This window comes from Macrosteles quadrilineatus, unplaced genomic scaffold (genome assembly GCF_028750875.1).
Source record: "Macrosteles quadrilineatus isolate MER2022 unplaced genomic scaffold, UCM_ALF_1.0 Scaffold_2__2_contigs__length_208266976, whole genome shotgun sequence".
NCBI lineage: Eukaryota > Metazoa > Arthropoda > Insecta > Hemiptera > Cicadellidae > Macrosteles > Macrosteles quadrilineatus.
This window is the reverse complement of record NW_026542595.1, coordinates 11,315,418-11,334,082: the sequence shown is the minus strand read 5'-3', so window position 1 is coordinate 11,334,082 and position 18,665 is coordinate 11,315,418. Positions and strand designations below refer to the sequence as shown.

Genomic DNA, 18,665 nt, shown 5'->3' with positions numbered 1-18,665 from the left:
ATATGATTTTAGGTACTAGATAACTTGATAGTATGACCATTTATGAGCATTTTATTGTTAATTTAACATGTTTACTTCCGTATTCACAGGAGATAATTTAGAAGATTTAATCGGTCCATACAATAATTGGATTTGGCTTGTCTAAGGGTTTTATGTCTGCGTGACGAAATATGTTGTTATACTGTGGTATTATTAATGTGTAGGTCCAGGAAAATTTTTTTATTAGTTAATGAGTTAGCCTGGACACACCTTTTTTTACCAAAATTGTACATCAAGAGCAATCAATCCATTTAAGTAGTGAGGATTTTTCCCCATGACTCACCCCCCACCCTCTTCAACACACACACACACACACACACAATGACAACTTCAGTTTCCTTCAGCGAGTCGTCTACACGGACAGACTTGAATTTGCTAAATAAATATTTATGCTCTATGCTAGAATTGATATACACGGTATAATATTAAATATATTATTATATAATATATAATATAATATAATATAATATAATATATAATATAATATAATAATATAAAAATACTGTATAATATAATATATATATATATATTATACAGTAATTTATATACCAATGCAGTTTTTATTACCATCAGATTTAGTATTAATTGGTAAGGCAACAATTATGTGATACAAACTGTATAAATAGGCCTGCCGAATATTAATTCATTGTTGTTTGCGTTTAGTGAAATACAATGTTTTTCCAATGTATGTTGTTTATATTTTTAAAAGAAATTTTAATTTACATTTAAATGATAATATTGAGTACGGCAGCTGAAAATAATACATTTTAGACTTTTATGTCGATGCAATGTAAATATTAAATCTCTAGAGGACAAAAAGTATAAATTATATTAAATATGTATATGAAACCCACGAACATAAAAACAACTGTATTATTAAAACTTAACGGAAGAGTTTTTAAATATTATTACTCCAATAAACTGATGTAAAGTAGAGTAATTAGAAACTAAACAAAAATCTTGATCTTAATAATAAAATCTTACATTAAGAAGTGCACACGAAATAAAAATAATAGAACTACTCGTAAAGAATAAAATGGACAAAGTGATGAATGGACGAGACGTTATATGACTCATTCATGTTACTCGATCGACCGCACAACGTAAAACCAGCTATGAATGAACGAATCAACAGGTGGCATCGGTTAAAAGAATAAAGCAACAATAAACGAGGCGAATTGTTAAACAAGTGGGTTAAAGAGTTATGAAAAGTTGTGGCGCGAGGGGAGGCGGAGGAAGGGGGGAGTGCAACTCGTAGCAAAGTTTTAAAACAAACTTTCCCGCCGTTATCAAAATACCGCAAACTTTACAGATTACATTAAAAGTTATCCCGGCATGTTTAGTTTGTACGTCTGACATTATTGCACAGTCGAAGACGGGTCAATCGCGAGTTAGGGGTAGAGAGAGAGGGGAAGAGAAGGGACAGTTCGCAGCTCGCACGGTGTCCACTGACATTATTAGGTCGCGGGAGACAGAGATAGAGAGAGTAGCGGGGTGGGGGAGGTCCCGCCTACCCCTCCGAGCAGCCAGTGTCCACCCGCGAGTAGGAAGGGAGGGGGACGGGGTATTGATCGAACAAAGGAAGGACCCAACCTTCCTTCCGCTCATGTTTTTTCGTCGACGGCCGCGATGCCTCGGCTAGTCGCGACTTCGAGGTCCGAGGATACGGACATATCGCCACGGAGAGTCGGAGGTCCGAGACAAACTACACGCGCTCCGAGCGAAGGAAAAACACCGGCCGTCCGTCTCGTTTTTATTGGTCGATTAACTACATCTCTGCGCCAATGATAGACGCGTGGGTGGAGCTTACGGTTAAAAAATAATAAACAAACCGCTTAATGAATCTCTCGCAGTTACGTTTTCGGCCCGTTCATATTTTTTGTTATTAAAACTTTCGGAATGAGTACCCCCACTACCAAGCGAGCGATGCGCCAACTTTCTGTGCGGGAAAAAATATCAGCCGTACAGCGAGTCCACGACGGCGAGTCCAAAGCGTCGGTGGCGCGTATGATCGGTGTACCGGAGTCCACCCTGAGAGGCTGGTGCAAGAACGAGATGAAGCTGAGGACCATGAGTGACAAGGGGTCCAGCGAGTCACCGTCGCCGTCGCCGCCGCTACCGGACGCCAAGAGACCACGGCTGGACGACATGAACGACGCCCTCTGGTTCTGGCTGAGGTCCCAGCAGTCACAAGAGACTCCGGTGCCGCCGGCCGCGGCGCCGCTCAACAACAACCACAGCTCCTGGTTCTGGAAGTGGTACAAGGAGTTCGGAGTGCCGGAGGTGCCGATGTCCGAGCCGTCCCCGCCAGCTCCTCGCTCTCCCTCGCCTAGTCCCAGCCCTGAGGAGCCTCTGCCACTGGTCGTCCGACGAAACAAGGTAAGATAAGATACGGGACGCTCTTACAGTAAACAATCAGTTACGACCTAAGAAAAAGTGGTTAAGTGTTGAAAGGTTAACGAGGTTAAACAGTTGTTTTCAAGTTTCCTGAACTAGTATTCTTACACGACTTTTATGTTGCTTCATTTTATATTACCGATTTACGAAATATGTGTCTATAATAGAATTATAAGGTATGCATGCGCTGATGGCAATTTTAAATAGATCTATCCCACACTTTAGTACCTACTTAAAATGAAGTAGCGAATGCTATAGGCCTATCATTCACAACCTCTTTCTAAATTTAGTCGAACCACTAAATTTTAAAAGAAATCCGAGGAACAGTTTTATATCGTGTTATTTATTTAAAACATGCATCTAATGACATAATGCACAATGACGCTCAAAAGTGTACTGAAAATATCGCGAACAACTGAAGATTTCCATTTAATTGATGTAATTTTAATAAATTGGATGTTTCAAACAATATCTACTTCACATGGGCTAATTTTATTTTGACTGTCCTGTCTTAAGAAGTTAGTGGAATGTGAATGGTCTCTCCCACGAAATGAACTATTGCAGTATCAAGTTTAACGGCTGAAAGGAAACGTTTGATAATATTTAGTTTTAGTTCTATAAAACATTTAAGTAAAATCATAGGTGATCTTACCTTTCCGAACTCCACGATTGGCTTATATTTTCCCAGAGTATCTATAGTGTGGCGTGTTTTGTCGAATGACAAGAGATTTAGTATTAATTCACTATTATTATTTGTATTATTTCACTATTATATTCTTTACGGTAATTAAGTATTCGGCGCAAGTGAACGTCCTAAGGTCTGTCGAGCGGAGATCTTATGATATCGTTATATATGTTATAACGTAGGAAAGAAATGCGATTCAGTCTGCATTATTTCCAAGTAAATTTAAGTACTGACGGGCATCTCAGTAACTGCAATCTTTATCAATGATAATATACACTTACTGTATTCAATAAACTCAAACACAGTAAATTCAACCCGTAATGAAGTCTACATTCGTTATCGCTAACTAATTGTGGACTCACGTTACTAAACGTCTACGATTATGTTAAAAGACATAGACTCAGTAAAGATGGAGAATATTGCTGTAGTTTTCACGAGAAAACAACATGAAAATGAATTTGAACTGGCTACCCAATGTTTAAATAATTACTCGTAATCTGATTGAGGTGGGCAAACCTGTTCATGGCATAGTTTTAAAATAACAAAATAATTTATTGTAGTTTTATTAAGCTTAAAGAAACAACATTTTTGAAATGTAAAAGATTATTGCATTAATGGTTTTCGGTCGAAAGATAATTATGAAAATGCGCAATTTGCGCACAAGTTACTTCGTAAATAAATAATTTTATGACATTAATATGTCATAAGTTGTGCTTGTAGTCAGTTTCAAACATTCTCTTCAGGAGTGATCAGAAGGAAAACAAATAACCAGATAAATTAAAATCCATTGTTATTGACAATTTCAACTGTACACTAACTTACGGTTTTGTTATATTCTGACACTGATCCTATCAATAGAACAGATCTTCTAGTTAACCAAGCTTATTTAAATAGGCTACCTATTTCAACGTTGGCAGTGTTTATACTCAGATAACGAAGCTCGTGTGAAAACAAATTCCCTCAAATGTTTAGCAACCCTTTCCTACTTCGATAACTTCATCATCGCGTAAGCAAGAAATGCAGACCACATAACTCCGCGATCATTATCAGTCTCTACTCACTCGTACTCTGGTTTGATGTTTGATGATATGTTTTTAATTTGAGTTGTTTATTTTTCTGAACAATTTATTTTGTATGCGCCATATAAGCTTAAAATACAAACAATTGATCAAGTCAGGTACACATCATTGATCTGTTTTTCGTCGTCGTACGTGTAAGTACGATGTAATTAAGTCTTAATGGGATGGAAGGCTGGTTAAATAAGCGAGTCTGCATATAAACTCTAGCTAACTGGAGTTTATTTCTCATGCCCATACTTTTTTGTAGAAAATGGACCAAACATATGTATATGTATATGTATTTTTGAACTTAACTAATTTTCATGTATTGCAATTAACTGTAACGGGAGTATTTTTAAAATTTACGTTTCGTTTATAATTTCTATGGTTGTCTCGGTAATTTGTGTGGTGCAAATTGTCCCCACTAGCAATTTAACTCACAGTGTGCTACTGTAATAAGATAATAGTATATTGCGTAATTGATCGAAATAAGGAAAGAGAACAATAATTATTTTTGGCACTAGTGGACTCTGTGAGTGTGAGTAGGCCATTGGATCCTTTCTTTTTTACATCTGAAAAATCAAAACTTTCTACATCTAATCCAATAGATGTTGTCTACAATCGAAAAGTAATTGTAGACATGAAAGTATAAAACAGAACCAGTTTAATTGTTCGAATGTAACATCACTATTCAGTAGTGAGGTAGTGATCCACGACGCAGCAGTGTAGGCACGTCACGCCTCGCGGTTTAGGACCCGGACCTCCCCGGCTATACCGAGAAGTCACTCCGCGCTCCGGACGTTCCTTATCAGCCGCGGCACGCCCCCACGCCAGCCACCACACAGCAACTGCCATTACATCTTGAATGATCAATGATCTAGTAAGTTTTGGATACTCAATGTAGGGATCACGATTAAAAACATGAGTACTTTGATATCTGGGGTAGCGGAATTTTATCCCCCTGAGCAAAACTGACGTCACTCACCAGGGGGTAAGATTCGGCCGCGAACTTTTACGTAATATTATCATTTTTTAAAATAAATTAAAGGTTGAATAAAACGTTTATTTTCACAGTTGTGGGTGTAATCAGGACATATCAAATTATAAAACCAAGAGTGTACGGGCCGGAATTTTACCCCCGGACTTTTACCCCCTCCATGAGGTCAGCTCAAAATGTACGGCCCGGATTTTTACCCCCGGAATTTTACCCCCTGGCCAGATATAGAAATTAGTGAGAATAATTAATTTCCTTTTTTCACTTTTAATTTAATAGTAAATGTTTTATTATTAAGTAGCCTATCTTAATTTATTTGTAACCTCATCAGCTAATGACTAATAAATTAAGATAGACTATTTAGTAATAAAATGTTTACTATTCGATCAAAACTGAAATTAGAAAATTAATTAATCTCACTAATTTCTATATCTGCACAGGGGGTAAAAATCCGGGTTTTATTGCTAATCTAATTTATCACGCTCTCTCTAGACTCCCAAAACCGCGGGGGTAAAATTTCGCCTGCGAACTAAATTAACTTTAGAGCGCTTAGGTTACTATGTCATAGTGACGTCAGCTTTGCCCAGGGGGTAAAATTTCGGCCACCAGATATTCTACCTACAGACGGCTTAAAGTTTGGTAACACTTTTATTCGGTTTCATCTGACTACCCTTGCTTATCGGTCACTCTCATATCCTCCGAAAAAATCCAGAAAAATTTGGCATAAAACACTCAAAAGTGCATGGTTTAAAAACTTAAGAACTTAAATAAAGATATGATGACAGAAATGCCTAGTATATTTCAGTTCCATTACAGGTGGAAGTGGTTTCGGTTTGCAGGTGAGGCGTAGACCACTACAGCATTAAGCATTACAACAAAACAAGAATTGACTCAGAGTAGAGAACGATACTTTTCAAACTTAATTGACTAGATAACTAATTTTTGCAACACTAAAAAATCATCAAATTCAACTTATCTTTATAATGAATTTGTCATAGTTTTAATTGTATTTAATTAATAGAGGGTTTTTAAGCCTTAAGGTTTATGAGTCACATACTTTTATCGTTGATTACAGTCAAATTTTATGCTCGAACAGTAAAACAGTAAAAATAACATAGACCTATTTATAGGCTATATAAAAATAATAATAAAAAAGTAAATACCCCCGCCGCAGCAAACGTGCAGACTAAGCGAATTTCCATTTGACTGATTGGATTTACACTGAAATGTCTACTAAAAAATATAACATTTATTCTCTATTTAAAAAGAATTAGTATAACTAGTACTTAGGTTTGCTGCATCAGGGAGGGTAACACTGTTTTTTTTTTTTGTAAAACGTTAATAGTTAGTAAGAAATAAAAACATTTTCCAAATTTGATCAAAATATGTTCATAAACAAGCAAACTACAACAATTTACTTATTCTCCATAAGAATAACATGGGAATTTTAAATTTACAATTTTTTGGAATTTTCTCCGTAACCATTAGGCGCATAATAACGCTTCAATATACTAAATTATTTGTTTTTTTAAGCTCTACAAAATGGTTTGGAAAGAAATTGCTAAATTTTATGTTTTTTGGGTCAAAAATGGGAAAAACCTATTTTTACCCCATAAAACCCCCCCGTAAACCCCCGTTCCCATGGTCCGATCATGCTGGATCGCGAACTCGTTCAAACAAACGTAGGTTTACACGTTTGTACCAAATTTCATCAAAATCGGATCATTTTTGCTCGAGTTATCGTGCTAACGGACACATATATATATATATATATATATATAAATATATATATATATATATATATATGAATTTGAACGGATGGTGTTTTTGGCCTCTAGGGACCTCAAAATGAAAAAAAAAAATCGGTCCCGCGTCCAGGTCTTACCATGAGTACTACGGTAATAGCTTATTCCCCAGGGGTGCCCACAAGGGGGGGCCGTGACGCAGACTGCGTCATTGATATTCTTGGGGGGGGCTCAAAAAATTCAAATGGGGGGGGGCTAAAGTTAATTGCAACAGTGTTCAACGTGACGAAAATCCAAAATACATTACGAAATCACCAGATAGAAAGTGGATAATTAATGACAATAGTTATATTATTGAATTAAATGAGTTAAAACAGGATTTTAGGATAGTTTAGGATTCGTGTAGAAAGTTATTATTTAAGATTAGCAAGACGTGAGATCTAAGCGAGGGAGGGCACGGGATGGCTCAACTGCTGTGATAGATAAAAGATAACGCGTGGTACAGACACGTCCAGCTACACCACACAGCAGAACGCTTTGTTGACATAAAGCTCGTTAAAATACAATCAAGTAGCAAGTAGCATAGGCTACAATACTTTACAATATTGTGTATACTCGATTACCTGAGTTAATAGGGAGAGGGGGGGAATGAAAAATAGGTTAATCCAATATAGTATAAAAACAGATGACAAACTCATTAAAACTGTAAACAGCCATTAAGTCACTATTTACATTTTTATAAACGAAATTCAATATTGCACAATCATTATTATTGTAAATTTCAAATCATTTATCTTGGTTCAGTTGTACAAACGGCAACGTTTAAAATTGTAGCTAACTCAAACTCAACTAATCACTAGCCAAACATTACATTGCTATAAATAACGTAAATATTAAAGGAACCTTTAGAAAGTGTGTTATAAGGTACTGCTTATGATAGACAGATAGGCTACCGATGCTGTATCACAGCATAGGAATTGATAGATAAGTAATAAAAAAGTGTAAAATTCTATTTAGAGATAATTAAAACACTCTTAAAAAAGAATGTAACGAGAACAATCTTGTTATTCTCTTTCTTTGTTCTTCTGTTCATTAATAGGTTTCTCTTCAATACATACACAAATTCAACAAGTCGCCATATGTAGGCCTACTCATTGGCCAATCACAGCCTTACTAAAGTTACCATGGTTATCACTCAATCACAGTGTACTAAGCATTATATCGTCATCATTCCCCAGCTGTTGTATCTGAAATCTGTTGTAACATAGCGCACAGCAGACAGAAGTGTATAACGGAGCAGACGATTGTTGGCGCAAGCGTTGTTTCCATTACATTTTCATCAAAGGAGCTGTGATGTTTCTAAAGGGAGGGAGAGAGGATCGTTATATCGAGAAAGACGCTGACAATTCGTTATGGATATTCTGGCAATAAAAAATTCCTTAAATTGAGGTGACTTATAAAACTCTAATTTTATTTATATAGAAAGATAAGTTTTCCAGTCCTGTACAACACTGATTCACGGTCTTTTCCCTGTAATCAAATTCAAGTACAACTTGATACACACAGAATCTCTGGTTCCCGACCTGGATGATGGCTAGTTATTTAATTTAATTTACAGTTACATACAGTACTCGTGATAAATCAAAACCCGTTATGTAAGCCAAAGCCACACGGTTATTAATCTCACTTGGTTTTGGATTTGCTTACAAACGTGATCGGAAATGGTTAGGGCCTACACAGTATTCTTAAAGAACATTTATGTAAACATATCAGTGACAGCTAGGAAAAGAATCTTTATCAAAACAGCTATTCGTAATTTCATATACAGGGTGACAAAAAAGTCTGGAAACGGCTTAATATCTTTTTAACTAAATTCGTTAGAAAATTCAAACATTTTACATCAAATTATATGTATGAAAACTACTTTTTGCAATCATTGCCATTATTTGACCTTCACCAGGGGACGGCCCACGAGGAGTAGGTACATAATCTTTCACGTAAGCATAGGTTGATATGCACATCATTTTAAAGGTCTGGTCAAGTGGAGTTCATTGCCGGAAACCGCGTCCAAAAAGGTTCATCCGTTACAAAATGGCAGCTGTCCAAAGTTCTTGTGAAATATACCTGCACAGGCCTTAATATGGGCAAATACTCGTATTAAACATTAGTTTGAGAGCTTAAACTGTATTTTAAAGTCAACTAGCTCATAGAATAATAGTATTCAATCTTCAAAACAAATTTAACCGGGTTTCAGATTTCCCTGCTAATGTTGACTATGAGTATTTACCAATACTAAGGCCTCTGCAGGTATATTCCGCAACAACTTTGAACTGCCGCCATTTTGTAACAGATGAACCTTTTTTGACGCGGTTTTCGGCAATGAACTCCACTTGACCAGACCTTTAAAATGATGTGCATATCAACCTATGCTTACATTAAAGATTATGTACCTACTCCTCGTGGGCCGTCCCCTGGTGAAGGTCAAATAATGGCAATGATTGCAAAAAGTAGTTTTCATACATATAAGTTGATGTAAAAGGTTTGAATTTTCTAACGAATTTAGTTAAAAAGATATTAAACCGTTTCCAGACTTTTTTGTCACCCTGTATAACGTGTTCTCTTAACAGATTATTAGTATTTCATAAATTAATGACGTATGTAGTAAACATGGAGAAAATAAACTAGAAAAATCACACAAAATTGTATTTTTGATCGTCCGTTATTTTACTTCCAAAATAGTGATGTCATATTTTAATGGCTATAAGGACTCTCTCGCCAATCCTGTGGATACAATTAAACCATTAGAATCATAATCGGTACTCTAGTTTTCTTTAGAGTAGGCCATGAGTAGGCTGCATAAAATGCCTTCTGGGCCGTGACAGACGGACATAAATGGAGATAAGACATGTTTCAACTTCTTCAATGTATAAAACATAAATAATCCAAAATATGTATAATTCTGAACAATTTACAGACAAAACTATAACTGTATTGATATAGATTAACTGGGTTTGAATTTTAAATATCTGAAAAAATTATAAAACTTCTTTTATAGTTTTACAAATAGTGCTGGGCGGGGGAATAATGTTTCTCATTTGTTGTGTACATCATTTATGGGGGGGGGGCTGTTGCTCAATTGGGGGGGGGGGTGCGTCATGAGTCTAGGGGGGGATGGGCACCCCTGTATTCCCTATATGGGAAATTCGCTAAAAATAAAAATTTAACAGCAAAAGAAATATGTGTGTAGCTACAGCAGGATACTGTACAATGAGAAAGAGTCTTAAATATTATTAACTATTCCTAGAACTACAGGAATATTATAGTTAAAATAAATTTAGACCATTGTAAAATTATACAAGTTAAAATGAATTATTAATGCTGACTAAAATAAATTGTCTTTTTCATTCATGTTAATAATAGGCAATCTTTGTTTGAAATCTGACTAATAATCTAACAAATCTCAGGTAGCTTAAATCAAATTCTTAAATAAATGAATTTTAAAATTACCACAGCACATTTAGAAGTCATCTTAACGATTCATGATCACTTCAAAAGGCACAAACCCAAGAAGAATACAAACATTTCCCTTGTAGTTAAATATGTTTAAACCAAAGATACAAAATCCCAATTACCTTGAATCTTTTTTAACAGCCTCATAATCAAACTTGTCACACAATTTAAATTGTCAAAAGAGTTTTTTAATCTATTAAAGAATATGAAATCATATACAGAAAAAGTTAGATTAATTGATTTGTATGTCAAGAAGAGTAATTTTTCATGGTTGAGATTGTATGGATGACTTAGAGAGCTAAAATGTCACTTCCCTCCTCAAGTTTAACATGTTTAAAATGTTGAAACCCCAAAGCCATAGAACAATGAAATGAACAAATGTGAAATGCTAAAGGAAAAACAACAATGTTCAGATGGTTGTTAATTTCAACTGAACAAAGCATTTATAAAACCCCTCCCAGCTCGGTATGCTTTGAAAGTAAACTGGTAAAATCACGGCGGGATTGATTCCTATTCACCATCACATGTAATACTTGTTACAGGATATCAAGGAGCAGTGCACAGTTATCACTTCAGTTCCCGTGTCAGTGCCACTGACAACACCAGTACTGGTGGACAGTAACAAGGAGGCAGAGTCTGAAGCCAAAGAGAACACAACAATATCAGAGGACGAGGATGAGCCGCCAGCCTCAGCTGCTGATGCCCTCAAACATGGAGAAAAGTTCCTAAGATGGCTAGAATGCTGCTCAGACCCAAGTGTCACTGCAGTCCAGCTGCTACAGTTTAGGTGAATGCAAACACAAAACTTACAAATTCAGACAAATATGATTGAAGGATCCTTGGTGGTTAGCCCCTAATACTATACTGTCTTGAAGATAACATAAGTTACATTAACTTTAAGTTACAGCAAAGGTAGTTATATAATTTTGTTCAAAATTAAAGGGCTATAACATACTACAATTTTATCAAAATCGTTTGGGCCATTTTTGAGATAATCTGGGTTTTCCCTCACCATATTTTATGGGAAAATCACCATTAAAATCAAAATTTCCAAAAAGTGAAAAAACCCCTGCCTGTAGATAGCATGGATAGTACCTAAATACTAAATGTCATCTAAATCGAACATAGGTGGGGTATCTGTACACTTCCACATATACAGACAGACAAACACACACACACACACACAGAGACATCACTTTGGAAACCACTTTTTTGGGTCCAAGGGGGCCCAAAACGGATATATATCCACTCAAAACTCAACCCCAAAAATGTTGACGAAAACAATACATTCTCCATATAGGCTACTATGGTATAGGGGGAGAAACAAAGATTTAAAACATGTAAAAATGAATGTTTCTTTTTTTAATTGCTACTTGATTCAATATTAGTAATTATATGTCAGGCTGTGTGAGAATTTATAAAATATGATAGAGAAACATTAGTGATATGATAGTGAAATATGTAACCATGATTAACTAAATGTTGAATAAGGTGGTTTGAAAGTTAACTCGGTAGAGGCCGCACTGAATTGAAAACGGGGAGTCGAACAACCGGATACAATTAAAAAGCCATATTTCAGTAGGCATTAAATGTTAATTGCTCAAAATCGTAAAAATGGTGTAAACATTTAATTTACAACCTTCTGAATATGCTTTAGATGATAAAACATAAAATGGACAGGTGTAATAAAATCGTACAACATGCACTGTTTGTTTTGTGTAAACCATTTCATATATAACTCAATAATGCCTCAAAAGTTTTTTTATATATCTATAAATAACAATACATATGAAGCACACTGTATTGTATACTAAAAAAAAAAAATATTTTACCAAAAAAGTTTAGTTATAAATAAATAATTATAAGTCATAATTCTAAGTCATCAGTCTTGTAAAGATAAAATTCCTTTTAGGTTTTAAGATTCTTCTTTATCATAAATGTTTGTGTCTCTCATCAATGGTTCATTGAAAATATGCCTTGGAAAATATCCGACATGCCTCACTAAACATTCAACATCCTCATCTCTCAACACGACGATGGACTATCCCTATACTTTACTTGTTAGATTCCACGTCTTGCCACTGAGAGATACATAAATACTAATCTGTGGCCCAGCACATAACTTAATGGTAATACCAATGAACTAAAACTGCAGCCAAACAAAAATTAAAAGAAAAATAAACATTTACGAAACACGATGAGACGCACACGGTGGAATATGCCAGTACATGACAAACAGCTGTCGCTAGACTAAAATGAGGAGGTGAAGGATGGCAAAAAATAGGTCACAGTGTTCCTGGAATGCGATGTGTTATGCACAGTAAAGGCTGACCACACCGACAACCAATAAATTTTTACGCAAAGAAGTACAAACCCGGTCATTTTAGACAGCTATGTGACCTCTTGCTGGTTAAGGGACTTATCTTTTTCATCTATAGGCTACACAACTAACTACTTCCTTAACTTCAAAACAAAATTTATAGTTACTGTTCCGATTTTATTTTCTAGTATCTAGGTTGATGCTATATCATTCACCTTGTTATAGGTATCTTCTGAACAATGTCAAGAGCTGTGCTGAGCGGCGAGCCGCAAACAAGACAAGAACAACTCGGTCCAGACGGAAATAGTGCACCAGTACCATTGTAAATAAGAGAATTGCTCACAGTAAGTATGCAAAACAAGTCCAGTAACGAATTAGTAAATATTATTTGAACTAAACATAAACAATGTCTGACTAAACTAAACATAACAACTTCAATATGCCTAGGTCAAGGCCCCACTAGAAAAACAGGCCATGCTGCAGGATCTATGACGTCACTCTAGTAGATAGATTTAATTGATAAGTTCATTGCCATCTTCATTCCCATATGTTTAAGGTAAATAAACAAGCTGCCTGTTTGTAAGTTTTTAATGGTAAGAGTTTAGTACAACTATCCACCACTGTGACGTAGTGTTGCGCTGCCTGTGCTGCAGCATGGCCTGTTTTTCTAGTAGGGCCTTGCCTAGGCTCTAGGACAGAGTATAACAAGAAATTGTGTAATAAACTAGGTGGCGTTCGCAGAGGCATCCACAAAATTGAGCTTGGACTCTTGGACCCTTGGACTCATCAAGGGTTCATATTATATTGTTTTTGTCATACTGCAGTAAAAACAGTAGTTTTGAATGCATTTGTTGCGGGTCTAAAGTAGCAGGGAGTAAAAATCGTTTTTAGCCTCTATGGAGTAAAAATCAGCTGTTGTCAACTCAGTTGTAAGTTTCGATTGTAAATGATTGTATGTATCGAAAATATGTATCGATTCGTGCTTCGTAATCATTTTAACATACAGTCTACAGTCTCTTCCCATATAATTTTAGCATTTCAGATACATTAATCCATTCCCAAACTCAACACTGCTCACCTTTACTACTTCCTTCACCACGCCCTACGTCGTGGACCTGTTTCCCTCTCTTCCCATAGCATTTTAGGATTGCAGATACATTAATGTAATTGCCAAAGACAGTTCCCACACTCTGCACTGCTAGCGTTACTACTTCCTTCACCATTTACTATGTCATAGACCTGTTTCCTTCCTTTCTCATAGCATTTAAGTATTACAGATCCATTTACCTATAACTGCCCAAACGGTTCCCCCACTTTGCACTGCCAGCCTTTACTACTTCCTTCACCACTTCCAACGTCGTGGGGCCTGTTTCCTTCCCTTCTCATAGCATTTTAGTATTGAAGATACATTAATCTAACTGCCACAGACGGATCTCACACTATGCTGATGCTCATACTTTACTACTTCCTACGCCATGGACCTGTATTCATCACTTTCCATAGCATTTTAGTATTTTAGATACGTTAATCTAATTGGCACAAACATTCCCACACTCCGTACTGCTAGCATTTACTACTTCTTTCACCATTTCCTATGTCGTGGGCATGCTTCCATCCCTTCTCATAGCATTTCAGCATTGCAGATACATTAATACTGCTACAAACGGTTTCCAGCTCCCACACTCCACACTGCTCACCTTACTACTTCTTTCACCTCTTGCAACGTCGCGGATCTGTTTCCCTCTCTTCCCATAGCATTTTAAGATTGTAGATACCTAAATCTAATCGTCATAAACAGATTCCACACTCCGAACAACTCGCCTTTACTACTTCCTTCACCACTTCCTAATCGCGGACCTGTTTCCCTCCCTTTCCGTAGCATTTTAGGATTGCAGATACCTTATAAACAGTTCCCACACTCGGGACAGCTCGCCTTGACTACTTCCTTCACCACTTCCTACGTCGGGGACCTGTTTTCCTCCCTTCCCATAGCATTTTAGGATTGAAGATACCTTAATCTAATCGTCACAAACAGTTCCCACAGTCCGGACTGCTTGCCTTTACTACTTCCTTCACCATATCCTACGTCACGGACCTGTTTCCCTCCCTTCCCATAGCGTCATAGGATTGCAAATACCTTAATCTAATGGTCACAAACAGATCCCACACCCCGAACAGCTCGCCTTTACTACTTCCTTCACCACTTCCTACGTCGCGGACCTGTTTCCTCCCTTCTAATAGCATTTTAGGATTACAGATACCTTAATCTAATTGTCATAAACAATTCCCACACTCCGGACAGCTTGCCTTGACTACTTCCTTCACCACTTCCTACGTCGCGGACCTGTTTTCCTCCCTTCCCATAGAATTTTAGGAATGCAGATACCTTAATCTAATTGTCATAAACAGTTCCCACACTCCGGACAGCTCGTCTTTACTACTTCCTTCACCACTTCCTACGTCACAGACCTGTTTTTCCTCCCTTCCCATAGAATTTTAGGAATGCAGATACCTTCATCTATACATAATTTGCCTCCAGGATTGATTTAATGACTTAAAAAGAGGTTACTAACCTGTCGTCAATCAGTCCTATATATTGTCGTTGATGACTAGTTTCGGGGCTAAAACCCCATTTTCAAATCTTCTCTTTCAGTCGTCATATGTCAAACATATCTTCTTGCAAGAAGATATGTTTGACATATGACGACTGAAAGAGAAGATTTGAAAATGGGGTATTAGCCCCGAAACTAGTCATAAACGACAATATATAGGACTGATTGACGACAGGTTAGTAACCTCATTTTAAGACCTTCATCTAATCGTCATAAACAGTTTCCACACTCCAGACTGCTCGCCTTTACTACTTCCTTCACCACTTCCTACGTAGCGGACCTTTTTTCCTCCCTTCCCATAGAATTTTAGGAATACAGATACCTTAATCTAATCGTCATAAACAGTTTCCACACTCCAGACTGTTCACCTTTACTACTTCCTTCACCACTTCATACGTCACGGACCTCAAGCTAGTGTCGTCATATGATTATATTTATGATCCATACCGTTTCTGTTCTAATATCTGTGGAATAATGCTATCAGCTATTTCTTTATCTACTGCATTCAAAAGTCAACAGCTGATCATATGTCTTTGTTTATGGGTCAAATACTGCTTCCATAAGGATTACATTGAAACTTTGAGACCCAGTGGGGCGGATTCCTGAGAGACTTTTATATAGATGTTGGCACTCACCGATTGCCATGCAAAATTTGAAAACGATTGATTCAGCCGTCTAGGAGGAGTTTGCGTATTACGAAATGCATAAGAGTCAATGTATAGGAGCTTCGCTCGCTCCGCTCAATAATAACTTTATACCTACAACATTATTTCTTTACACAAAAGACAGCTAATATAAGGCTACATTAAATGTAAGCAATTGATGTAAAATCATTTTTTTTCAGATCGTCAAGACCAGTAACGAGCAACGATCCAGAATTATAGTTGAGTTTTTTATTCATTCTAAGACTGTTAATTTGTTGTTCCTTTAAGTGTTATAAAATGTATTCATTTTTATTACGTTTCTTGTTTGAAAAGTTGCAAGTATGGTTTGCTTGTTCAGTTTTGAAACGATATGTGATAAATCATTTTAGTAGTTAAATAATACTGAAGATTATAAAGTAAGCGCAGGTTGATTTATAGTTTATAAGTCAAGTAAGTGATTATTTCACATTATAATTGATAACATTACCTATATTTAGTCACATGAAGTATAAAAACAATTGAAGGGTAGTTAAGTATAAATTAAAAATTGATAATACAAAACCAAGGTATATACAACACCATTTTATACGTACAGGAGAGGTTAGAAATTAAGAACTTACCATAAGATGTGGACATTGGAGAGGTTCGTAAACTATATGATCAGAAACAAAACTCGCACACCCTTGCCAAGTGTGCATCTCGGGGTAACAGAGCTTTGTAGGACGGATGGTAGTTGAAACCATTTTCTGAAAATATACGAATTAATTACTTTTATCACTAGTGGGTTAAAATTGTGATGTTGCCAATATTGATTCTATATTTTTATAAGATGACTTGTGTGTAAATAACAATATTGGTTAATTTTTCCACAATATTATAAGGTTGTTTGATAAATAGATAAAATCAAAATAGATACGTTATGGTGTTGTATAGTGAAATTTATATAATATTTTGTTAGAGGGTCGCATTTTATTATTTTACAATTTTAGAGTTGGAGACCCTGGCTTGTTCAGACCCCTCGCTTCATAGGTGAATATTCCTTGCAGTACATTACCAAAGTGTTACAGTTAGATCTCAATGTAATGTTCATTTCAGTTGTGTACATAATATATAAATGATTGTTTGTTAGTATCGTACATGTAATTGGATCATTCCACTGTTTACAAGTTAGCACTACAAGCAGTGCTGCCACAAGAGGAGTTCCTGAGATCCAAGACTAACAGAGCCAAAATATCTACAGAACAAACCATAAGTTTGTAGACACTACTCATTTCATATTTGATTTCCATCATGGTTCTTATAGCTTCTGTCATGGTCATCTCACATGAGAACTCTATGGACATGCAAGAAGCAACATATCCTTGTGGCAGCCCTGAATATTTATGTTATGATGTTTAATCTTTAATTATTTTGAGGGTTTCATACCAAAGAAAAAGATGAAAACACAAGGCTCCAATGTATGTTCTAAAATTAAGATAAGACATTTTCAACACTTTTTGCTTGTTAGTTGTTGTTATGAATGTGTAAAAGATTACATTTAATTATGTTTGTATCTCATGCCATTGCCTGGCTACGAATCTATTCATTAATTCAACAGTACATTTAATACATACGTGTATCAGATTTCATCACCAAAGCCAACAAAATTTTAAACAAGGTTCACAACCAAATAAAAACGTGTAAAGTTACCAGGAGTTTGTATTGTTCATTGTGCCAAATATTTGTTTCTTCCCAAGTTCCCCTCTTGATAAAGCAAGAATTGTATACTGAAGATTATCTATTTGTACTTTTAATCTACCATTCCGCAACTGGAAAAACTACATGTTTTTACAGAGCATTAGATAATTTCAACGAATACTTGTTATAGTCTTTGATTGTGAATATTTGTGTAGAGGAAAGCCACAAACTGTTCCGGATATGTAGTTAATAAATTGTGTGGGCTTAGTTATATTTGTATCCAATAAACATATTTGTCTTTTGTAAATAAATAGTTATGTTAAAACTTTTGTGTTTTTAATATCACTGTAGAATACAGTAGTTAAAAGAAACTGTTAATTTGTAGTGATTACTGATAGTATGTTCTTTTGGACTGCTTCCTAGAGTGCTAGCTACCCAATAGCTCTGCGGCATAGAAGTACAGGTAGCCAGCCATATGAGAGCGTTCACACGGGTAGTCGGGTTGTGCTAAATCTCGCTTTCTTGGCTTTGTTTTCATTCCAGTGATTGATCCCAATGAAGAAGTTGTGTCTTTGGAATACTTGTCTTGCAGAATACCAGGCCTGTGGTTTTAATGTGATGCACTATGGGCCCAAAAGATGCTTGTGCCCCTCTCCACCTTGTGGGGGAATTATTTTCTTCCTTGGGCCCACCAGGCATCTATATAATTAATACGCTACATGAAACTTTGTCGGTTGAACTCCTCCGCCATTTATTAACCGATTTCATCCATTGACGTCTCACTGGAAAGAGCGTGTCGCGTAGATTTGCAAACTGGCCTTACATTTTTGAAAAAGTCCTTTGGGCTCTGCCCCAGTGGCTTTGAAAGTTTCCATGTTATCCTTATGAGGAACATAATTGTTTACATTTTGATCAGCTGTATAATTTAATTGCTGTTATTTATTTTTCAACTCAATGAAACGCATTGAGTACATTGTTTACTAT

At 36.2% G+C, this 18,665-nt stretch overlaps 2 protein-coding genes across 3 annotated transcripts in view; one reads left to right on the top strand and one right to left on the bottom strand.

Moving 5' to 3' along the window:
- Positions 1 to 18,665, bottom strand: part of LOC128987868 (dynein regulatory complex subunit 7) — a 146,722-nt gene that overhangs the window by 110,320 nt on the left and 17,737 nt on the right. Inside the window, exon 3 of the mRNA XM_054408931.1 lies at positions 16,625 to 16,750. Coding sequence (XP_054264906.1) covers positions 16,625 to 16,750 — 126 coding nt within the window. The remainder of the gene's footprint in view (positions 1 to 16,624; positions 16,751 to 18,665) is intronic.
- Positions 1,665 to 18,006, top strand: LOC128987779 (protein distal antenna-like). 2 transcript variants are annotated; one of them, XR_008490282.1, is made up of 5 exons: positions 1,665 to 2,418; positions 10,971 to 11,215; positions 12,974 to 13,092; positions 16,205 to 16,243; positions 16,994 to 18,006. XR_008490282.1 is itself a non-coding variant. In XM_054408796.1 (4 exons), exons 1-3 carry the CDS (start codon positions 1,939 to 1,941, stop codon positions 13,053 to 13,055), a joined length of 807 nt encoding a protein of 268 aa, XP_054264771.1. In that variant the 5' UTR covers positions 1,665 to 1,938; the 3' UTR covers positions 13,056 to 13,092; positions 16,205 to 18,006. The 2 variants fall into 2 exon arrangements, 1 of the variants encoding a protein (XP_054264771.1); XM_054408796.1 differs by having other exon boundaries at positions 16,205 to 18,006.